The sequence below is a fragment of the Giraffa tippelskirchi genome, chromosome 8 (assembly GCF_054371585.1).
Source record: "Giraffa tippelskirchi isolate mGirTip1 chromosome 8, T2T-mGirTip1v1.2.pri, whole genome shotgun sequence".
Lineage (NCBI taxonomy): Eukaryota > Metazoa > Chordata > Mammalia > Artiodactyla > Giraffidae > Giraffa > Giraffa tippelskirchi.
Window position 1 is genome coordinate 108,127,548 of NC_137282.1, and position 24,919 is coordinate 108,152,466.

Below are 24,919 nucleotides of genomic sequence, written 5' to 3' on the forward strand. Positions count from 1 at the left end.
TAACTCATCTACAAAAAAGACAGGTAAAGGATGTGAACACAGTTCTCCAAAAAGATATATATAAATGGCCAATAAGCACATGAAAAGATGCTCAACATCATTAGTCAATAGGGAAATGCAAATAAAAACCATAATAAAGTATCACTTCACACCCACTAGAATGGCCATGATCCAACAAGGAGACAACAATACATGCTGGTGAGGATGTGGAGAAACAGGACCCCTCACACACTGCTCGAAGTTATACAGAATGATGCAGTCACTTAGAAAACAGTAGAATGGTTCCACTAGAGCGATCTTTTGAGCCAGCATATATACCCAAGAAAACTGAAAACCACCGTGTCCATACAAAATTTGTACACAAATGTAGAGAACAGAATTATTCACTGTAGCCAAAAAGAGGAGACAACCCAAATGTCCATCAACTAATGATGGGTAAACACAATGTGGTACCATCCATACAGTGGAATATTACTCAGCAGTTAAATGAAGTATTAACACACGCTAAAACACAGAGGAACATTAAGAAACATAAGTGAAAGAAGCCAGGCACAAAAAGCCATATATTATATGATTTCATTTATATGAAATGTTCAGAATAAGCAAATCCTTAGAAAGCAGATTAGCAGTTGCCAGGAGCTGGGTGCAGAGGATATTATTAGACAGTGACTACTACTGGGTATGGCTTTTTTTAAATGCAAGATAAAAATATTCTGGAATTAGGTAATGATAGTCGTTGCACCTTTTGAATACAATTTAAAAACCAATTAATTGTACTCTTTAAAAAGAGTGAATTACGGGACTTGAACCCCGACACCCTGCTCTGGAAGTGCAGAGTGCATTGATTCAAGATCTGTGTGGAAATAAGTCAACAGAATTTTCTTACAAATTGGTTGAAGAAAGTGAAGGAAAGTGAGGAATCAATTAATGCTAATTCCACGCTGTGGCTTGAGAAACTGGTGCTGCTGGTGAACCACCGTCCCTGCTTTCTGAGATGTCAGGGGCTGTGGGAACAGCACTGTACGAGACGACTCCAGTCGTCTGCTTCTGGCGCGAGATGTGTTTGAGGTGCTCCTAACAGCCAGCCAGACTTCCCTGGTGGCTCAGACAGTAAAAGCGTCTGCCTAAAATGCGGGAGACCAGGGTTCAATCCCTCTGTCGTGAAGGTCCCCTGAAGAAAGAAATGGCAACCCACTCCAGTGCTCTTGCCTGGAAAATCCCATGGACAGAAAAGCCTGGTAGGCTGCAGTCCACTGGGTTGCAACGAGTCGGATACGACTGAGTGACTTCACTTTTACTTAATAGCCAGCCAGGTGGTGAGGGAAAACAGCCAGCTGGGTAAACCAGTCTCAAGTTCAGAACTAGACATCTGAGAATTTAACAGTACAAACATGGCATTTTAAGCCCCGGAGCAGATGAGGTCACCTAGTGAGTTTATAGTTAGAGAAGGGGCTATAAGTTGGGCATGAGGAGTCTCACACAGATACTGGGTGGGGGAGGAAAAGCTAAGGAGTCTGGAAGGAGCAGCCAAGAAGGAAGACTTAGGACTAGTAGACTACGACATGTTATTGAAGGCCGGAGAAAAAAGTGTAGTCGAATATATTAAAATGTTGCTGAGAGGTAAGACAGATGAAGCAGAGAAATGACCACGGAGTCAGCAATCCGGAGGTAAAATACTGAATTCAGTGGGGAAGACAGAAGTCTACCCGATAGGCCTGAAGAGACAATGGGAGGTAAGGAACTAAAGAGGACAACTAGAGGTAACTTTTTAAAGAAGTCTGTCTACAAAGGGGAGAAAGAAACGATGTGATAACTAACTAGGGAAGTTAGAAAGAAAACAGTTGCAGTAAATGGTCACTAAGTTTAGTGAAACTGGTCACCAAAGGAGTGATGACTAAGAAAAGCAAATTTAGCTATTTTTCTGTGTGTGGCTGCACCTTGTTGCATGCAGAATCTTAGTTCGCCAACCAGGGATCAAAACCTTTGCTTCCTGCAGCTTTAAATAGCTATACTGTTCAAACAACTGAAGGTTTTGTGGCAACCGTATTGTCAGATAGTAGTTAGCATTTTTTAGCAACAATGTACTTTAAAATTAAGATTTATACACTGTTTTTAAGACATTGTGCTATTACATACATTCTAGAATACAGTATAATGTAAACATAATTTTTATATGTACCAGGAAACCAAAAGAGTCATATGTCTTGCTTCAATGAGGTATGCCTATAGTTTTTAACTCTAAGGATCTACCTAACATAAGAAATCACTTTTCAGTTACAAGCAAAACAAAGTCACAAAACCACAAAGTGACGGTCAGGGAAGATGCTGAGTGATCACTTACCATGTAATAACCAGTATGATAACCACTCATGTACCAAGAGATTAACATACTTCCCAAAGCATCAGCATCATCCAGAGAATCTGGACACATGGGAGGTGGTGGGGGAATCATCTGGAAACAGAAAGATACACTTTAAAGTCAGTAGACAAAAATACAAAGTACGGAAATCCATTTTATGTACAGAATGCTGAATATTAGTTGTATCTTGCCTGACATCCCATGTCATCTCTTGGTTAAATTTTTTTTAAAAAATCTGGAATTTGGAGAAAGCTAACCAGTAACGAATAACAACAAAAGACCAATAAAATTAAACGGAACAAGAACCAAAAGACAACAGGTCCCATAAAATATTTAAACATTTTGCTTTCATTTAGACCTATTTTTCTGTTCCATTATGAATCTATAGGTAAAAAACCAAGGATAGATACTTCTATGGTTTTCCTCAAAAAACACCCACATAGCATTTCAAGTAAAGCTTCTGGCTAGAACATCTACACTGTCCCCACACCAACAGTCTGCCAAAAAAACTGTCTTTGTATTTCACCTATTATTGATATTTAAAAGTCTACCATTAGATACCCACAGTCTACAGGCCTTGAAAGGTAAAACATTGATCCCTAAGCATGGTGTCAATAAATCCTTCTAGATAGGAGCTACTTCCCTTAGAATGAGATACTTCTGCGAGGAAGGAAGCATGCCCAACAGGGCTCAGAGCTGGGGCTCTAAGAGGACAGAGTCTGGGTAGCAGAAGGTCATCAAAAAGAAAAACCTGAAGATTTAGCCTGAACTTTTACCCATCAGAACCTGGCCACAGGGATGGTATAAAATGACATTTCCAAACTACCTGTGTTCTGGCTAAACCCCAAACTCTGTATGAAAGTAAAGTTTAATCTGAATTCTTTTGCACTTACTGGTGGTCCAGAAGGAAATGGAGGCAGCCAGCATGACAGGAAATGGGGTGGCGGCGGCGGTGGGCCACTGAAGTTTAGACCTGACTGTAGAGTATTTCAAAGGAAGATTCATTTACCAGTTTTAAAATGTAAAAAGAAAAAAAAACACCAAAAACCCAACGTCAAAAGATTCAAAATAGCTGCCCAGAATAACGTCTATATTATTCATATCAAAAAGGTTAGATAGAATTTCACATACCAAATGCTGACATCATACAGACTCTTTTTTTTTTGGTGGGGGGAAGAGAAGGGGGGGCCACGCTGTATGGCATGTAGAATCTCAGTTCCCTGACAAAGAGAGCTAACCCTCACCCTCTGCATTGGAAACACAGTCTTAACTGCTGGACCGACAGGGAAGCCCCTAGACTCACAAATTTAGATTTTTCTCATTTCCTTTCTATACAGACAGTCAGGAAGTAAAAGCAAAGTAAGGAAAATTTTTTATTACCTAGTAAATAAGAGATCAAATATTCAGCAAGGCATTTCTATCATATAAGACCATATCTCCCACAATTTCATAAACTAACCTGTATAATCTATTGGATGTCCTTTTAGTTACATATGCTAACTTAAGAATATGTATTATAAAAATACATATTATAAACTATAAGCCTCTTCCTTAACAAGGAAATCAGCCCCCTGAGACCAACAAAGCATTATGTATATAAATGAAGAGGTCTGATCATTCTGAAAAATGTAATATAATATAAATTTCAATAAGGAGCTCTCAACAGGAAATCCTAAGAAAAAGTTTTAATGTCATGCTTGATTTAAAAAAAATGTTTAGTTATTATTATTGCTTGAAGAAATCAATGCTTTAACAAGACAACTGGATAGGGATTTGGATTCCATGACATAACCAAAGGTAAAAACCTTTTTTATTTGTTACTGATAACCAAAAAATCCATAAATAAAAACAGTATTTACATTTTACTCTAGAAAACAATCTGGGAGCTTCTTTGGATTTCACCTGTACCAGATGTAAATATTGGGTTCTCTTCCAATTTTTATATACCTTATACAAGTGTCATGGGGAACTATAGCACAACATCCAGCTGATGATAAAATATTTTCAAACTTAAGTTTGCTAAATTATTACTCTAACACCTAATACTCAATAAAAATTGTTGGGAAAGGCATTACTACATTACTATCTTATTTCCTTTTCAGAGAATTCTAGGTATCTATTTACAACATCTGTAGAAAGTTACAAAAGTTTCATGAGGGAAAGCTCTGGTGGTCCAGGTGGCCCGGGTTCAACCCCTGGTCAGGGAAATAAGATCCTGTGAGCTGCACAGCACAGCCAAAAAAAAAAAATCCAAACAGTTTAATGAGAAAAGCTACAATTCACTTAAGGCAGGGGCTGAATGTTCCAATACTGTTAACCATGTCCTGGGAAACCTTTTCTGGATAGAAGTTTACCTTTCCTGGTCCCAGGCCTGATCCTGGCATATGGGGTGGTGGAGGCAGAAAAGAGTTCCATGGAGCAGCTCGTGACCTGATATTATTTGGTTTATTTAGAGGAGACCTGGAGGAGTTCTCACTTTCATCTGTTGAAATCTGACTTTCATTTTCATTCTTTTAAGAGAAAGAAATATATGTATTTTTGTTATAAAGGTATCATTAAGAAAAATTTAAAGCTTCAGTGGATCAAACTGACAATTAGTTATACTATTTAGTTTCTCATTTAGTCTCTGCTTCTAAGAATTCTAATTTTTTTTATCCTTACCTCCTCAGCATTTTGCTCTGTATTAGCTACTTCAGAGGTTGGGGAAAGTAGATCAGACAGATTTTGCTCCTCTCTATTTCCATATCCAGTGTAAACCACAACACAGGTTTCTCTCCTAAAATCAATTGAAGTAATAGTAGCTGGGTAAATGCACCCGTCTTCTGACCAAATGGCAGAACATCTGTCGCCAACTTTCCACTGTAAAAGAAACCAAAGACACACAAACACATTTCTCACAAAAAAGTAAACTGTAATCGTGTGTTTGAGTGGGGTGGAGTTGGGGGTGGAGAGGGAGTCTCCAGTTTACTGTTCTGGGAGACAGAATGTTATAGAGAAAAAGATTTGGGGCCCAAAACACAGAAATCTGAATTCTAATAGAAATACCACATAATTTCGCAATTTATATAATCATGGACAAGTTTCTTAATCACTCTGAGCCGTGTTTTCCTCATCTGTTAAGTGGTTGTAGTATAATCTGCCTCACATATTTGTTGTGAAGAACAGAGAGGATGAGAAGCGTGTCAAGTGTCCAGTATCTGGGCCCAGCACGTAGCAAGCTCTCATCACACATCAGCTCTCCTCCCCCTTGGTAAAGAGGACACTAAAGCAACCACTGAGACACCAAAGTAATTACCTTCTAGGTTGACTGTTTAAAAAGAAGAAGTGACTCTACCCAGAATATTCAGTCCCCGAGTATTAGCAGCTTTAGGATTTTGAAGGAAAAAGGAGGACACCGCTCTCAGTTTTAGAAGTCAAACACTGCCAATTCAGTGTGAGCCCTCAGCTACCCCTCCCAGGCAGCACCCCCTTCCTCCCCGCACCCCAACACACGGTGGACACTGTCCTGAATTTAGCATGCATCATTTCCTCCTAATTCCTTATGCTTTTATTAACATGCATGTTCCTAAACAACAGAAAGTTGAGGTGCTTCAGAAATTTTATGATTACGTGTCAATGGAAAAACACTATACTAATCATTTAATTAAAGATCTTTTATACTACTTAATAAGGACAGTAACAAGAAATGCTTAGAAGTTAAATCTTCTGGTTTTAAAATAACCTGCTTTGAGGGACTTGTGGTGTTCTTTCTTTGGCTTTTATTTTTCTTAGCAGATTTTCTTTTCAGTGTGCCTTTTAGTTCTTCTGAGGCTTCGGCAATGTCACCATTCTTCAGAGCATGCTATGAAAATGTGAACAGAAATGTATGTGTTACAAAGTGATATATTATTAAAAAGTCACAGTGTAACTCATTCACTATAAACGGGTCTCCAGGCCCTACCACCTCAGAGAGGCTCTTTGTCACCATCCCACAGGCTACAGAAACTGCTCTTGAAGATATCATATACCGATCACCAGCTCCAAGGATCCTTTCAAGCAAGTCTCCTCACTCTCAGCCTTTCCATAATATTATACTCTGTCAATCATTTTTCTTCCTGATAGTCATGGCATTTTTGATGACATAGCAATGCAGAACCCTAATGCTTTTATTACTGCTCTCATCAAGTTTTAAACTTGGGCATTCCCAATAAGAACTGCCATCTTTACCTGCTTATGATCGTCTATTCCTATTACTTCAATTATACTTACTATGCTAACAAACTTCCAAAACTATTATCTAGTTCTGGCTTTTCTCCTTAGTTCAATATTTCTGACATCAATTTCATATCTTCACATTTACCCCACAACTAAAAGGAAACTATCTCTTGCCCACATCAGTTCTTTTTCTCTACTCAGTCTACTTCCCCCTTCAATATCACCAATCCAGCCCACATTCAGCCCTATTTTGATCTGGATTTTGCAGCACTCTCTTGGTAACTCTGATTGGTGTATTTCTAGTCTAAATGTATGTTGGAAAGCATGTTATTGACAAATTTAGAGTTCAGCATCAAGGATGACACGCAGATCTCATCTTTCCCTCATGCTACAGGAGTGACTAGGAAAGGAACTAGAGTCTACACTTGGTGCTCTGTAGGAGCGTATGCTCTGTGCCCGGACTACTGCTGGGCCAGGCATGATGCTCAATGAGACTAAGCACCTCAGACAGCAGAGAAAATTGTCATACTGGACAACTGTGTAAAAGTCTTGTTTGGGTTGCAAAAAACAGGCTTCACCCTGTAAATGAACTGTGTATTCCTTGACATTCATCACCATCAGCAACACTTGATACCTCATAGGATTTGGGGAGGATTAAATTAATTTAATGTATGTAAAGCACGTGGAACAGTGCCAGGAACACTATAAACACCCTGCAAGTATTCATTACTGCACTACGGCTACTTATCATCAATATTATTTCAATAAAGGCTTGTTAAATATTTTAAAAGTATAATTCAGACTGTCTTTCCACTAATCTGAAATAGAAGACCTCAATAGTTTGATATAGTGTAAACATATTCAAAATAATGCTTGAAAACTACTTAAATTGCCTCTGTTAAAGGTTACCAACTTCTGAAGGAAGGTAATTAATTTATCTGTTATCTTTTAATCTTCAAAATTAGAACTGAATAATATGTACGGTAACACTTTAGTATGTTATCAATTTCTTCCCAAATGAGTATACATGAGGAAATAAGGAAAAGAATAAATAAACATTTCATACCTTAAATGAAGCCACAGCTTTATCATATGCTTTTATCAATGCTGTATCATCCCAAATGTCAGAATCATCACTCTGGGAAAGGTAAAGGATAAAAATAATTCACATTTGGTTGTGTTTTATCAAAAATGTGCGTGAGGAACAAGAGTTATCTTAATCCAGACATAATGTTACACTAAAAAGGGGTATTTTATAACCTAAATAAATCACAAGAAGCCCATTTGCTTAGAGATTATGTGACATTACCCCCAAAGCTAGACACAAGTAAATGTTCTAGGAGTGCCATAAAGTAAATACTCTACAATGTAATTCCTGTCCACCAACCATAAGTGGATCTGTTCAGGGGTAACCCACGTTTCATTCTTTTCTAAGAGTAGATGAAGGGGTTCAGTTTTGCAGAATGGGAAAACACCTGGCCATCAGCTCAGCTGTATCCAGACTATGCGAAGGCTGTTCTAACCACTGATTCTGTGGTCCAAAGAATATTTTTTCCTCTTGACCTTACAATGTGTCTAGATTGTTCAAAAAAAGAATTCTCAGAAGGTTTAAAGATATAAACCATTAATACTGATTTATCAATTAATTTTAATTTTAAAGGCAGTGATATTAAGTAATCAAGAAAATACCTAAAACAATTAAGCTATTTCTTTTTATTTAAATTTAATCCAATCCAAAAAGAAATATTTTTGAGCACCCACCATGTATTAAGCACTTTTCATTGAAAGGTACATGAAATCATGTTCTCAGGAGAGATGGTCTAATCAGGGATGTAAGACATATTGTCACACAAAACAAAAGAATGATATAAAACAAATACAATATTAAAATGTGAAGTCAAACAATAAGCGTTTTGATCCAAAAGTGGGAAGGAGAGGCTGAGAAAGAATTTTGCCCTCAACTCCACTCCTGGTGTGGTGACCCACAATCAGGAGGAAATGCAAAAACCTGCATCTTCTTCCTGAGGAGGAAAAGGTCTGAACTCCAAATTAGGTACCGCTCGTTTTAAGACCAGTAACTGAGAGATGAGTCACCAAAACAACTAACTTTAAAAAACAAAGGGGGACGTCCCTAGTGGTATGGTGGATAAGAATCCACCTGCCAATGCAGGCAACATGGGTTCAATCCCTGCTCCGGGAAGACCTGATATGCCGTGGGGCAACTAAGCCCGTGTGCCACAACGACTGAGCTTGCGCTCCAGAGCCCGGGAACCACAACTACAGAAGCCTGTGTGCCCAAAGTCCGTGCTCCACGATGAGAGAGGCCACTGCCATGAGAAGTCTACGCCCTTCAACTAGAGAGTAGCTCCCGTTCTCTGCAGCTAGAGAAAGCCCTCATGCAGCAACGAAGACCCAAATAAATTTTAATTTATTAAAAAGTAATTCATTAAAAATAAAATGGGTTACTATTAAAAACAACAACAATAAAACAAGGGGTTTTTTGTCTACAAGTCACACAAAGGAACAGAACTGAGGAAGGGCTCTGAAAGGGTTCCCATGCTTGGAACCCCTCCTCCCCCATAATACAAGTGCGGAAGCAGCTAACTGAGAGGTGTCCAGACTTCCTGTAAGAGGCTCATTTGCTTATCTTAAAGTGATGGCCTGCAGGATATACACGCATGCTTAAGTTGCTTCAGTCGTGTCCCACTCTATGTAATCCTTTGAACTGTGGCCTGCCTGGCTCCTCTGACCATGGGATTCTCCAGGCAAGAATACTGGAGTGGATTGCCATGCCCTCCTCCAGGGGATCTTCCTGATCCAGGGATGGAACCCAAGACTCCTACTTCTCCTGCACTGGCGGGCAGGTTCTTTACCGAGACCAGCACCTGGGAAGCCCAGACATTTCATTTAACATACATCTAGTGACCGGCTAGACACTGAGAACAGAGGCGAGGAGCACCATCTCTATGCTATCTGCCTCACTCCAGCCAGCAAGAGCCATCTTGGCCCTCTGCCGCTCTCCACAGCACCAGTTATCTCCCACCGGGGACTTATGCACGTCTAATGTCCTAATAATTTACGTCTGGTGTACTGGTTTTTACAGCGGCAGCCCAGGGTGGGCTCATGTTCTTGGGTCCCACAGGACTAACAGTCAAAGAAATGGTCCTTGGCAGGCTACCGCCCCCAGGGGACTGCACCAATAACAGACTGAAACACACCTCAGTCTTTCTGTGAAACAGGCCTATTTGCTTGTCCAGAAAATTAGGCTTGAGAAGGCTTCTAGTTTGGTGCATATCAGGGATCTATGGAGATGCTCAGAGGCTGCTGGATGCAATATTTTCACCCTCTCTGTCTGGCTCAAGCTCGCTGTATTCTCAGAATGAAGCTTAATGTAAAATGTGACATCAAAGGCACAATGTGGAGGGGAATAAAAATGCAGAGCTCTAGAATGAATTCAAATTCAACTCATTATCAACTTAAAATAGATGATTGTAAATATAAGTTATTATATGTAAGACTTGTGGTAACCACAAAGCAAAAATAAAAAATCTATAGGAAATACTCAAAAGAGAAAGAGAAAAACATCTAAGCATACCATTAGATAAAATGATCAAACCACAAAGGGAGAGGAAATAGGGAAACAGAAGACCTATGAGACCTCCAGAAGAAGTTTAACAAAATGGCAGTAAGTAACCTACATAAAAACAATTACTTAAAATGTAAATGAACTAAATCCTCCAATCAAAAGACAGACTGGTTGAATGGATTAAAAAAAAAACCAAACACCTATATTTGACCTACAGGGGACTCACTTCATTGTTTACATTATTTTAGGTATCACTTATAATAAAGTATGCAGGAATGTGTATGTCCAAAGACATACAGAAGGCCAACAGGTACATGGAAAGATGCTCAACATCACCAATCATTAGGTAAGTGCAAATCAAAACCACAGTGATACATCACCTCACACCTGCTAGAATGGCTATTATCAAAAAGGCAATAATGGGTGGAAAGGAGGCTTAAAGGGAGGGGGTGTATATATATACTTGCGGCTGATTCACTTTGTTGTACAGCAGAAACCAACACAACATCGTAAAGCAAGTATCCTATGATTAAAAATAAATTTGGAAACATAAAATAAAATATATCCACATTAAAAAAAAAGATAACAAGTGTTGATGAGGATGGAGACACAGGGACAGCAGCTCACTGCTGGGGGGAATGTGAACTGGCACAGCCACTTCGGAAAACAGTATGAAGGTTCCTCAAAAGACAGAACTACCACAGGGTCCAGCAAATTCCACTAAGGGAATTTATCCACAGAAAACAAAAACACTAGCTTGAAAAGATATATGCACCCCCCACATTCACTGCATTATTATTTACAAAAGACAAGATATGGAAATAACCTAAGTGTCCAACAATGGGAGAACGGAAAAAGAAAATGTATACAGGTTTTCCCCACTATCTGAAAAACCTGAAAGTAGAATATTCCTATGAAATCTTTTATAAATGGAGATAGAATAAAGTACATAATTAATTATGTTAGAATATAACTTGCTAATGGATTAAAAAAAAAAATCAGGATAAAGCACAGATGCTCACAGGCACAGTTCAAAGCTGTGCTGGCTTGATGCTGAATGTAGCTCCTGGAGAAGGAGCTTGGTGGTGCCACTCTCACTGCTTGGACTGCATGCTGCCTCTACCATGCCTTGCTGCAAAACAAAACACTGAGTGTTATTTTTATTTTTCACTTTTTTTTCATAAAGTGAAAATCCTCTCTGGATTTCAGTTAATGAAAACAGGTATTAATGTAGGTCTTTTATGAAAGCAAAGTGGCATAAAGTCAACTTAAAAAAGCAGGCGATACCTGTTCATATATAATAGAATATTATTCAGCCATAAGAAAGAATGAAATCTTGCCATTTGGAGACTACATGAATGATCCCTGAGGGCATTAAACTAAGTGAAATGAGTAAGACAGATACATACCATGTGATCTTACTTTTACTCGGAATTTAGAAACAAAAACAAAACCACCAAACAATAACAAAAAGCCCAACCTCACAGACTCACAGAACAGACTGGCAGTTTCCAGGGACAAGGGTGGAGTGGGTGGGGGAGGGGTTGAAATGGGCACAGGGAGTCAAAATGTACCAACTTCCAGTTATAAAGTCAGTCAGTCATGGGGGTGTAATGTGCAGCATGGTGACTATAGGTAATAACACTGTACTACATATTTCAAAGTACAAAGACTTAAAAATCTCAAAACCAGAAAAAAAACAATTGTAACCATGTATGGTGACAGATATAAGGAAAGATATACCCATTTGTATGCAGAGTTCCAAAGAACAGCAAGGAGATAAGAAAGGCTTCCCCGGTAATTAATGCAAAGAATAGAGGAAAACAGTAGAATGGGAAAGACTACAGATCTCTTCAAGAAAATCAGAGATACCAAGGGAGCAATTCATGCAACTGCTACTGCTGCTAAGTCGCTTCAGTCGTGTCCGACTCTGTGCGACCCCATAGACAGCAGTCCACCAGCCTCTGCCGTCCCTGGGATTCTCCAGGCAAGAATACTGGAGTGGGTTGCCATTTCCTTCTCCAGTGCATGAAAGTGAGAAGTGAAAGTGAAGTCGCTCAGTCGTGTCTGACTCTTAGCGATCCCATGGATTGTGGCCCACCATGCTCCTCTGTCCATGGGATCTTCCAGGCAAGAGTACTGGAGTGGGGTGCCATTGCCTTCTCCAATTCATGCAAAGATGGGTACAATAAGGACAGAAATGGTGTGGACCTAACAGAAGCAGAAGATATTAAGAAAAGGTGGTAAGAATACACAGAAGAACTATACAAAAAAGATCTTCATGACCCAGATAATCATGATGGTGTGATCACTCACCTAGAGCCAGACATCCTGGAATTCGAAGTCAAGAGGGCCTTAGGAAGGATCGCTACAAACAAAGCTAGTGGAGGGGATGGAATTCCAGTTGAGCTATTTCAAATCCTCAAAGATGATGCTGTGAAAGTGCTGCACTCAATATGCCAGCAAATTTGGAAAACTCAGCAGTGGCCACAGGACTGGAAAAGGTCAGTTTTCATTCCACTGGAAGTTAATGCCAAAGAATGCTCAAACTAATGCACAACTGCACTCATCTTACATGCTAGCAAAGTAATGCTCAAAATTCTCCAGGCCAGGTTTCGACAGTACATGAACCATGAACTTCCAGATGTTCCAGCTGGATTTAGAAAAGGCAGAGAAACCAGAGATCAAATTGTCAACATCCGTTGGATCATCGAAAAAGCAAGTGAGTTCCAGAAAAACATCTACTTCTGCTTTATTGACTACGTCAAAGCCTTTTGACTGTGTGGATCACAACAAACTGTGGAAAATTCTTAAAGAGATGGGAATATGAGACCACCTGACCCACCTCCTGAGAAACCTGTATGTAGATCAAGAAGCAACAGTTAGAACAGGACATGAAACAACAGACTCGTTCCAAATAAGCAAAAGAGTACATCAAGGCTGTATATTATCACCCTGCTTATTTAACCTACATGCAGAGTACATCATGCGAAATGCCAGGCTGGATGAAGCACAAGCTGGAATCAAGATTGCTGGGAGAAATATCAATAACCTCAGATACACAGATGACACCACAGTTAGAGCAGAAAGCGAAGAACTACAAAGCCTCTTGATGAAAGTGAAAGAGGAGAGTGAAAAAGTTGGCTTAAAACTCAACATTCAGAAAACTAAGATCATGACATCCAGTCCCATCACTTCATGGCAAATAGATGGGTAAACAGTGGAAACAGTGACAGACTTTATTTTTTTGGGCTCCAAAATCACTGCAGGTGGGGACTGCAGCCATAAAATTAAGAGGCTTGCTCCTTGGAAGAAAAGCTAGGACCAACCTAAATGGCATATTAAAAAGCAGAGACATTACTTTACCAACAAAGGTCCATCTAGTCAAAGCTATGGTTTTTCCAGTTGTCATGTATGGATGTGAGAGTTGGACTATAAAGAAAGCTGAGCGCTGAAGAATTGATACTTGTGAACTGTGGTGTTGGAGAAGACTCTTGAGAGTCCCTTGGACTGCAAGGACAGCCAACCAGTCAATCCTAAAGGATATCAGTCCTGAATATTCATTGGAAGGACTGATGCTAACTCCAATACTTTGGCCACTTGATGTGAAGAACTGACTCATTGGAAAAGATCCTGAAGCTGGGAAAAACTGACGGTGGGAGGAGGAGGGGACGGCAGAGGATGAGATGGTTGGATGGCATCACCAACTGTATATGAGTTTGAGTAAGCTCTCAGAGTTGGTGATGGACAGGGAGGCCTGGTTGCTGCAGTCCATGGGGTCGCAAAGAACCGGACATGACTGAGCAACTGAATTGAACTGATGGTAACAGATATTAACTAGACTTATTGTGATCATTGTGAAATATGTATATGTTTGAGATCATTACGCTGTACAACTAAAATTAATATAATGTTTTATGTCAATTATACCTCAATTAAAAAGAGGAAAGTAACATACGGTGGATGATCATGGGGGAAACAGGCTAGGAAATAAACACTAAAACGATTTAGACAGATAGATAGATAGATTTTGATAAAAAAAGAAACTACCAAGCACTCTAAGGACAACCATGCGCCAAAAAGAGCATGGAAGCAGAAATAAACACACTGACTGCATGATTCTATTCATATGAGGGACTTAAGAGGTCAAAGTCATAGAAATAGAAAGCTGAATGGCAGTTACGGGCTTTAAAAGAGGAGGAAATAAAGAACTGTTTAATGGGTAGAGTTTCAGTTTTGCCAGATTAAAAGGTTTTGGAGATCTACTGCACTACAATATGAATATATTTAACACTACTGTAAGTGTACAGGCTTCTCAGGTGGCACAGAGGCAAAGAATATGCTTGCCAATGTGGGAGACGCAGGAGACACAGGTTCCATCTTTGGGTTGGGAAGATCCCCTGGAGTAAGAAATGGCAACCCTCTCCAGTATTCTGGCCTGGAAAATTCCATGGACAGAGGAGCCTGGCTGGCTACAGTCCATGGGGTCGCAAAGAGTCAGACACAACTGAGTGACTGAGCACACACACACACTGAAGTGTATGCTTAAAAGTAGTTAAGATGATAACAGTCTTTTTTTTAAACCACAATCAAAAACTCTCGTGGCTCAGCTGGTAAAGAATCCGCCTGCAATTCGGGAGACGGGTTCAATCCTGGGTTGGGAAGATCCCCCCAATCCTGGGTTGGGAGAAGGGAATGGCTACCCACTTCAGCATTCTGGTCTGGAGAATTCCATGATATATAGTCCATGGGGTTGAAAAGAGTTGGACACGACTGACTTTCACTTTCACAAATAAAAATAAACACTTTGACAGGTCAGTGAGGCAACAAGTCCAACTAGAATGATTTCCATGCTATAGAGTAGTTGAAGGTAAGTTTGAATACATAATGTTGGTGAAGGGAAGACAGGTTACAAAACACCATCAATTAGTATGTTGGATTTTATACAATATTAGTCAACTGATGAGTTCCAATGAGGTTGGATATAAAACTCATTTAGTTGTAAAATGAATTTGTGTCTTTTTCTTGTTAATATCCATTATACAGAGAGAAATAGGTTCTGATACAAAACTATTAATCTTGCTCTATGATCAAAAGTACTTAAAAATCATTAAGTCGGGTTTCTCCGGTGGCCTCAGTGGTAAAGAATCCGCCTGCTAATGCAAGAGACATGGGTTCGATCCCTGATTGGGGAAGATTCCACATGCCTCAAGAGCAACTAAGCTCGTGTGTCACAACTATTGAGCCCATGTTCTAGAGTCTGGAAGCTGCAACTACTAAAGCCCTGGTGCCTTGGAGCCTGCATTCCACAATACGAGAAGCCACTGCAATGAGAAGCCCTCGCTCAGCAAGTAGAGAGTAGCCCCCTTCTCTGCAACTAGAGAAAGCCAGAGCAGCAAGGAAGACCCAGCGCAGCCAAATATAAATAAATACATATTTTTAAAAAATCACTAAATCACTTTGCAGATAAAGAAAGTAACCACAAACAAGTAATTGACTTGTCTAAGGTTATGCTGCCCTTGGAATGGGAGATGTTCCTTAAAGCAGAAGATATGTCAATTCTGCCAATGCAAAAGGCACTACTAATAAAACAAAGTCATACTCCACTCTATCATTAGAAGTGGGCACTCTTAAAAGACACAAATACACAGCAACCCAAAATCATCACATTTCAACTGTTACAAGAAATTTCAAAATCAACAACCAAGATATCCATACAAAGCTATTATAAGAAATATTTTAGGTGATAAAAATTCTCAACTAACAATCATAAACAGAAGAAAATGCAATAACCATCTGAAATTAAATCATCAAACAAGCATTTGCAATATGGAAAAAAAACACAATCAAAATTTCTAAAAACTTAGATGAGAAAAGAAGGCAATAGGGAGTCAAATCAGAAGTTAAACAAAATCAAGAAAGAAAAGAAAGAGAAAGTAATACTGACTACAAGGTACCCAAAGAAGAAGATGCTTGACTGAAAATCTAACAGGTACCAAGGAATAGATGAAAAAAAAGGAAGGAAGAAAGAAAGGAAAATAAAGTGGTGACTGGCAAAAAATATTTAGCATATGAGTAAATGGGGTTCCTGAAGAATAAAAGCTAAACAATTTAATAAACAGCAGTTAGGACTCCTGCTCTCACTGCTAAGGGCCTGGGTTCATTCCCTGGTTGGTGAAATAAGATCCCACAAGCCTCGGAGTGGAGCCAAAAGGAAAAAAAAAAGAATTAAAATATATCTACTCCATGACCCAGGCATTCACCAAAGAGAAATAAAAGCATATGCCCATACAAAGTCTTCTACACTAATATTTATGGTGTTTCTATGTTTAATAGTTGCAAACTGAAAGCAACCCAAATGCTTATGAACAAGCGAATGAATAAACTGTAGCATATTTATGCAACAGGATCCTACAGCAATGAAAAGAAATGAATAACTGATACATAAATGGATGAGACACAAAATATGCTGAATAAAAGATGACATATTAAAAAAAAGGATTCCATGTTTGTAAAATTCTAGAAAATGCAGACTAAACAAAGGTGACAGAAAGTGGATCAGCAGTTGTCTGGGGACAGGACACGAAGAGGGATGAAAGGGAAGAATTACAAAGAGGTATAAAGAAATTCAAATCCTCCCACACACTGGTAGTACATGGAGAAGCTGGGACAATATGAAGAAAAGAGATGGCTTGCTGGTCCCTAGCTGCTCAGTCACCAGCTACTGTAGCTCCGACAACTATGTGCATGCAAACACATGAAAGGTCTGAAGGAGAATCACCCACTAAGACCTTCACAGGCTCCTGACCCACAGAAATTATGAGAGATAATAAAATGATTATCATTCCAAGCCACTAAGTTTTGGGTGATTTGTTACCCAGCAAAAGCAAAGAGAACAGACCATCAGGACTGCCTTTATATTTGTTCCTCAGTCATCAAGAGTAGCCCACCTATGTCCCTACAGGCATTTCAAAATGAAATGTCTGCTCCATATCTCTCCAATCAGTGTGCCAGAGGTGGGGAAGGAATCTCCCTTGTTCCTCACCTCCACTTCCAGATGATTCTTCCTCCCTAAAACTCCCAGGTTTGAAAACTCTGTCACCAAACTCTACTGTCCACTATCCCTTCTCACAGCAATCACCTACAGCCACCTGGGTCACCCTGCTTCATTCCCTGAGGTTTATATCCCAGGACTCTCTTCAACACTACTTCTGTCATAAGTTTTGGTTATTTAAAAACCCATGTACATGATCCTTCCAATACCCTATCCTTGTTAGTTCTTTAAATGCTTCGCTACCAATGACCTTTTAGAGTGCACAGTCTCAGCTACCCACTTCTATGGTCTTTATTATAATCGTTAACTACAACCTCGCTATAAACTCAACTAAGAATCCTACTCTCCAGCTACCACCTGCCAGGCTCTACAACTTACTAGTAGGTTGATGATGACAATCATCTCACCTCACTGGGCCTGGTAAAACTGTGATCTTCCCACTTTTTAAACTGTCTCTCACCATCCTAATGTCCTCACTTTCTTTCTTAGCCAGCTTAAATTCCACCACCAGTCAAGAAGACAACTCGCTGTACCGCCTTCCTCACTTTATACTAAGTTAAAACTATAACTCTATTAATTTCCCCTATTCATTGACTTTGCCTTTGCACACCTGGATTTGAATTTAGCTAATGAAAAACACAATCATGCTATCTAGTCTCCTTTAAACTCATAACCACAAATCTGAAGTAGGACTTGAGTGTTGCCTAGCAACAATTCCACAGCATTTAACCCAACACTCACCCACTCTCCTAGAGGCTCACTTCCTACCTTCTCTCTTCCCTAACCTCCAACACCTGACCCCTGCTCCCTCCTCACTACTGATGACTTGCTTCTTTTACTGAGAGCAGCAACAATCAAAACAGAATTTTCATCATCTCCTGCCACTATATCTGCCCATCCACACAAATCTATACCCATATAACTGAACTGTCAATATTTCTAACAAAGGCCAAATCCATTCCCTTCTACCCTCTCTAGAACATTGCTGCAACAATCCTCTTCTTTCTTCTGCAACATCAATTATATTGTCCTTACTGGATCTTTCCTATCAGCCCATAAACATTGTTCCCATCTTCAAAATAAAAAACCAATTAAGAATCCTCTTTATCTCACTCCCTTCCGATTTCTCTATCTTCCAGTACCCACAATAAAACTTGAAATATTTCCTTGTGTGTGTTGCCTTGAATTTCTCCTCTCCGACTCTTGAACTCGCTCCCATCACATTTCACTTAAGAATGAGTTCTAAACTACCACAACATTGTTAATCGGCTATACCCCAATACAAAAGTTAAAAAAATTTTTTTTAAAGAATGAGCTCTAATCTTACCCCCTTATAAACCTCCTCTACCTGTAGTCTTCCCCATCTTAGTAAAAGGCAACTTTATCTTTTCAGTTCTTCAGAACAGTCTTGGGAGTTATCCCTCACTTTCCCCTCTCAAGCCTCTATTATTGTATCCACGAGCACAACCTGTTGCCTCCGATTTCAAAATATATCCAGAATCCAAATGATTTTGCTCTTCACGGCTAACAACTGGATTATTTCAATAAACTCCTAACTAGTTTCCCTGCTTCGCCCTGGCCTGTCCCCACACACCTCCCAGTCAGAGCTAGGGAGGGGGTGGACAGCCAAGGTACAACCAAGTAGGGGCAGCGCTGGAAATCATTACGGAGCCCAAACTGGGCGAAGGAGGAGCTTGAGGCTGAGGCTCCCAAGTGGGGAAAGACGTAGAAACATGCGGATCACTGACGCGCAGTGAGCGGACTGGTCGGGGAAGGAGCGCGGGGGTTGGTGGACGACAGCGGGGCCTCAACTTCACCTCGCCAGTGCCGCGCCGGAACAGTACCGAGTCCTCCGGCTCCGGGAAGCCGCTGCCGCTGCCACTACTGCCGCCGCCTCCGCCGCCGCCGCCCATCGCCATGGCTAGCCTGCTGCCGGGTGCGCGGCGTGGGCTCCGTCCCTCGACGTGTGACGACTTCCGCCGCCCAGCCTCTGGTAGCGGAAGAGCATGGCGGCCTGGGGGCTGCCGGCCGGAAGGGGCGGGGCTCCGTGTGCTTTCCGCCCGCGGGCGCCACCCGCCTCCGTCAGCCTCTGTCGGGCCCGTTGGTGTGCCCTCTCAGTATCCCTCTAGTTCTTTGATTTCACTCTTTCGTCTGCTCTTTCCACCCGTTTTTTGTTTTAAACAATAAATCCTCTTAGAAAAATAGCGTTCGTTGCAGGTCACTTAGAAAATATGGGTAAGCAAGAAGTAAAAATAAGTCCATTGTTAACCGATAATAATATAGCTGCCATTTTTTTTAAAGAGATTCATGTACTTGTGCTAAGTTGCTTCAGTCGTGTCCGACTCTGTGTGACCCTATGGACTGTAGTCCACCAGGCTCCTCTGTCCATGGGATTCTCCAGACAAGGATACTGCAGGGGGTTGCCATTTCCTCCTTCAGGAGATCGTCCCCATCCAGGGATTGAATCTGCATCCCTTGCAGTCTTCTACATTGGCAAGGAAGGAAGGATGTGTGCGTCTTCAGTCATGTCCGGCTCTTTCCGACCCTATGGACTGTAGCCCGCCAGACTCCTCTGTCCATGGGGATTCTCCAGGAAAGAATACTGGAGTGGGTTGCCACGCCCTCCTCCAAGGGATCTTCACAAGCTAGGGATCGAACCCATATCTCTTGTGTTTCCTCCATTACCAGGCAGGTTCTTTACCACTAGCGCCACCTGGGAAGCCCCTTTATGCGCTTATATTCACAACAATCTTTTGAATTAGGGGCTGTTATTACCATTGAATGGAGAAGGAAATGGCAGCCCACTCCAGTATTCTTGCCTGGAGAATCCCATGGACAAAGGAGCCTGGCAGGCTACAGTCCATGGGGTCGCACAGAGTCCGACACGACTGAAGCGACTTAGCATGGCAAGGCATTCCCATTTAAAGATGAGGAAACTGAGGCACAGAGCATTTACACAGCTGTCTGGAATCCAGCATTCCTTTAACACTGCCCAGCCATAGCATTTGGTTTAATATTTCTTCTCCCAAATCTACTCGTGACTTTTTGAACTTAAAAACGTGAATTGTTGTCGTTTTTAATCTTTGTGTTTACATGGGTCAAGCAGGCTTTTAGTTCTTTGTAGAAGCTTACCCTATACTTTTGCAGTATTCTTTATTGAGCATTTAGACTTGCTAAATGGCTTCCATGTTCCTATTGTAATTGAATTTTTTTAAAAAGTCAGGGAAATTTGAGGGCTCCCTTCTCTTCTGTAGATACCAGAAATAGATGTATTTTTTTAAATGCTCACTTAGATTTCTTCAGTCATAATTCTCACAATGGCAATATGATGCAGAAGTTTAAACAGTTTGGAACCAGGTTTCTTTTTATTTAATTTTTTTTAGATAGACTTTACATTCTATAATACTCATCATTTAAAAAAATTTGTTGGTTTTTGGCTGTGCTGGGTCTTCCTTGCTGCATGGTCTTTCTCTAGTTGTGGCAAGGGGGCTATTCATTATTTAAGGCATACAATTTAGGGGGTTTTAGTATAGTCACAAGACCGTGCATTTCCACCACTAAATTACAAAATGTTTTAATCACGCCCCAAAGAAACCTTGTATCCAGTAAAGTCACTCCACATTCTCTCCATTTTCCAGTTCCTCACAACCACTAACCTACTGTCTAGATTTGCTTGCTCTGGATATTTCATATAAATGGGATCATATGTGATCTTTTGTGCCTTTCTTCACTTAGCATGTTTTCAAGGAGGAATTAGCTTTAATTAGTATTTAATGGCAAGTTTCTTTGTTGAAAAAGTATTTCTACTTACCAGAAAGTAGAGAAGTAAATTTCTCCTTACTTGGTTTCTCAATAAAAATGAACCTACGGCAATTTTTGTTATCAGAGAAAACTTGTTCCTTTTTTCTTGATGGTGACATCCAGATTTGAATCACTGTGTGTATTTTACAAAGTTATTCCACATGATAGACAAAGCACTCAAAGCATAGGGTAGTGGATTTCCAAAAGAAACCATTTCATCAGATTTGAAGGCACTTATGTAAATATTAAATTTAACATCACCATCATGGAGGGTCCCCAGTCTGAGTAACATGCCTGATACCTAGCAGGGGCCCCATATACATGCCTGAATGTGTAAATCCCCCTACTGCAGGAACAGCTCTGTTCTCTGAGGCCCCTGCTGCTGCTGCTAAGTCGCTTCAGTCATGTCCGACTCTGTGCGACCACATAGATGGCAGCCCACCAGGCTCCACCATCCCTGGGATTCTCCAGGCAAGAATACTGGAGTGGGTTGCCATTTCCTTCTCCAGTGCATGAAAGGGAAAAGTGAAACTGAAGTCGCTCAGTCGTGTCTGACTCTTAGTGACCCCATGGACTGTAGCCTACCAGGCTCTTCTGTCCATGGGATTTTCCAGGCAAGAGTACTGGAGTAGGGTGCCATTGCCTTCTCCGTCTGAGGCCCCAGGATCCTCTTATAGGCTAGTCCTGGTGGTTCTGCCCTGTACACATAACACTTTATTTTCATATTCTGTTTTTCCTGCTAGCAGCCCCTGTGAGCAAGTATCTTCACGTTGTATCTCTGTTCTCCTCATGAGGCAGTTCAGAGTAAGTGATGACTAAAAAGTGTTTGGTAAATCAATGAATTGTGGGAACCCAACCCAGCTCTGGCACTTCTGTCAGTAGCCTAGTCTACTAGAGGAAGGTTATACACAGATGTATAAATTTGCACTTGCATGAGAAAGAATTTCATTAAGTAGACCTCCAGATGTTCAAGCTGGATTTAGAAAAGGCAGAGAAACCAGAGATCAAGTTGCCAACATCCCTTGGATCATTGAAAAAGCAAGCGAGTTCCAGAAAAACATCTGCTTTACTGACTTTATTTAAAAGCCTTTGATCAATACAAACTGTGGAAAATTCTTCAAGAGAGGGGAATACCAGACCACTTTACCTGCCTCCTGAGAAATCTGTGTGCAGGTCAAGAAGCAACACTTAGAAACGGATGTGGAATAATGAACTGGTTGCAAATTGGGAAAGGAGTACGTCAAGGCTGTATATTGTCACCCTGCTTATTTAACTTATATGCAGAGTACGTCACGTGAAATGCCAGGCTGGATGAAGCACAAGCTGGAATCAAGGTTGCCAAAAGACATATCAATAACCTCAGATATGCAGATGACACCACCCTTATGGCAGAAAGTGAAGAAGAACTAAAGAGGAACTCCTGGGCCATTTCTCAGCATCTGATCCAGTTGGTGAGGAAAGTGACAGCAGCCCAAAGAAGGCTGTTGAAAGAAACAACTCTTTCCCAGCAACAGCTCTTTTGCCTAAAGTTGCCTTCCTGCCATCACTGGAGCTGTCTTCAAGTTATTGTGAAATGCCAACAGACGGTGTGGGTTAACATTAACAGTAAATCATGGCTTCATAGATTAATTAATTGCTGCACAAATAAGTTGATGTATATGTATATGCTTTTAAATCTTACATAACAAGAAGTAAAACAAGTCAAACCATTTTTTCTTTGAAGAACTAAAAGAACAGAGTGTCTCTGATAATCTTGAAAACTGTATACTGGCTTCAAGGCAGATTGTTCTGTAATCTGACCAACAATAATGTAGAACTTTTCATACATGTTTATAAAATAAATCTGAGAAGAAAAAAATTTAACTTCATGAACTGGAACCAGTCTTTGTGCGTATGGAATTTTCATACCAAAAACCTACATTCGGTGAGTCTCGGAACTTGCCATGATCAAATAAGTGACTCAAATGATTAGTGAATAAGTTTCCACTTAGGGTAATATACATTGGTATTGGCGTGTAGAACAGCCAATAAACAAAAGACCAAAACTGTCATGTGTCAGTGATTTGTGTAGAAGAATGCTCACTATTAAAGCAGCAGAAAGTTGAAAATTCCAAAGGATGTTTTGGAAGAATATTTGAATGATATTATGGACAGATAGTAGCATAATTCATACATGACATAGATATAATCACTCATCCAGTATGTAAAGTTTGGATTCATTTCCCTCACATCATACACCAAAATACATTCTAGGTGACTTTTTATAAAGTAACCTTTGAGATGGGGGAGATTTTAAGAGAGAAATAAGAAGCTATGCAAGGACTGAAAACTCAAATACATTTTGGGGGTCAGGCAGGTAAAGGAGATGAGTTAAAGAGGAGTAAGCAATAAGGGGTGCTGGGTACTGTAATCAGTTAACTCAAGACTATCCCTCTACATACCTCCCCACCCCCACTCACTCCACCTACTTCCCATCCTAAACAAAGGCATTCAAGTTCACAGTAAAAATTTTTAACATGTCAGGACAAGTCTGCTGGTTGTCAGTCTGCATCTCCAGTTAATAAAGCAACTGCGCATTTAAATCAAAATTACAATGAGATATCACCTCATACCAGTCAGAATGGCCATCACCAAAAAGCCTACAAATAAATGCTGGAGAGAGTGTGGAGAGAAAAGAACCTCCTGCACTATCGGTGGGAATGTAAATTGCTACAGACACCATGGAGAACAGTATGGATGTTCCTTAAAATACTAAAAATAGAACTACCACATAATCCTGTAATCCCACTCCTGGGCATATATCTGGCTGCTGCTGCTAAGTCGCTTCAGTCGTGTTCAACTCTGTGCAACCCCATAGACGGCAGCCTACCAGGCTCCTCCGTCCATGGGATTTTCTAGGCAAGAGTACTGGAGTGGGGTGCCATTGCCTTCTCCTATATCTGGAGAAAACCATAATTCAAAAAGATACATGCACCCCAATAATCACCGGAGTGCTATTTACAATAGCTAAGACATGGAAGCAATGTCATTGACAGCAATATGGATAGACCTAGAGACTACTGTTCTAAGTGAAGAAAGCCAGAGAAAGATATCATGTAATATTGCTTACATGTGGAATCTAAGCAAAAAAGATACAAAGAAACTTATGTACAAAACAGAAATAGACCAACAGACATAGAAAATAAATTTATGGTTACCAAAGGGGATAGGGGGTGGGAGAGATAAATTAGGATTTTGGAATTAACATATACACCCTACTAGATGTAAAATAGATAATGAATACAGACCTATTGTATAGCACAGGGAACTATGGAACTCAATATTTTGTAATCACTATGAGGGAAAAGAATCTGAAAAAAATATACATATATGTATGTATAACTGAATCACTGCTGTACACCTGAAACTAACACAACATTGTAAATCAACTATACTTCAATTAAAAAAAAATTAGGCATTTGATCATGTAAATAACAACTCTGACAAAAGTGACGTAAGTAAAATGAAAGGACAAACAATAGTTTAGAAAATATTTGTAACAAGAAAAGTGAATATTCTTTAATATATATAAAAAAAACTTTGTCAAATACAAATAACAGCAAAGTAAGCTAGTCATAGAAGAAAAAACCAAAAGAGCCAATAAATATGAACATATGCTCAAACTCTGGAAACTCTGAATTCAGTCTGCTTGGATTCATATTCTTAACCTGCCACTAACTACATGGGTGACCTTGGGGAAAGTCCTTAACCAAAACCTCAGTTTTCATAAAATCTATAAAAATAGATATAACAGGACTTCCCTGGTGGTCCAGTGGATAAAAATCCGCCTGCCAATACAGGGGACACAGGATTTGATCCCTCAGTTCAGTTCAGCCACTCAGTTGTGTCAGACTCTTTGCGATCCCATGGACTGCAGCATGCTGGG

General features: G+C 40.2%; 1 protein-coding gene across 5 annotated transcripts in view; it reads right to left on the reverse strand.

Annotated features, from left to right (window-relative positions):
- Window positions 1–19,161, reverse strand: part of LOC145516811 (survival motor neuron protein-like) — a 36,766-nt gene extending 17,605 nt beyond the window's left edge. For 3 of the 5 annotated variants that reach the window (XR_014061775.1, XM_081518508.1, XM_081518509.1), the window contains exons 1-7: window positions 19,011–19,161; window positions 7,620–7,691; window positions 6,081–6,200; window positions 5,021–5,218; window positions 4,714–4,869; window positions 3,253–3,336; window positions 2,342–2,452 (exon numbers count right to left, since the gene is read on the reverse strand). Coding sequence is in view for 4 of the 5 variants with exons in the window: in XM_081518508.1 (XP_081374634.1) it covers window positions 2,342–2,452; window positions 3,253–3,336; window positions 4,714–4,869; window positions 5,021–5,218; window positions 6,081–6,200; window positions 7,620–7,691; window positions 19,011–19,112 (843 nt within the window). In the remaining variant the exon portion in view is untranslated. The remainder of the gene's footprint in view (window positions 1–2,341; window positions 2,453–3,252; window positions 3,337–4,713; window positions 4,870–5,020; window positions 5,219–6,080; window positions 6,201–7,619; window positions 7,692–19,010) is intronic. The other 2 variants (XM_081518510.1, XM_081518511.1) reach the window with 1 other exon arrangement.
- Window positions 19,162–24,919: the final 5,758 nt, after the last annotated feature.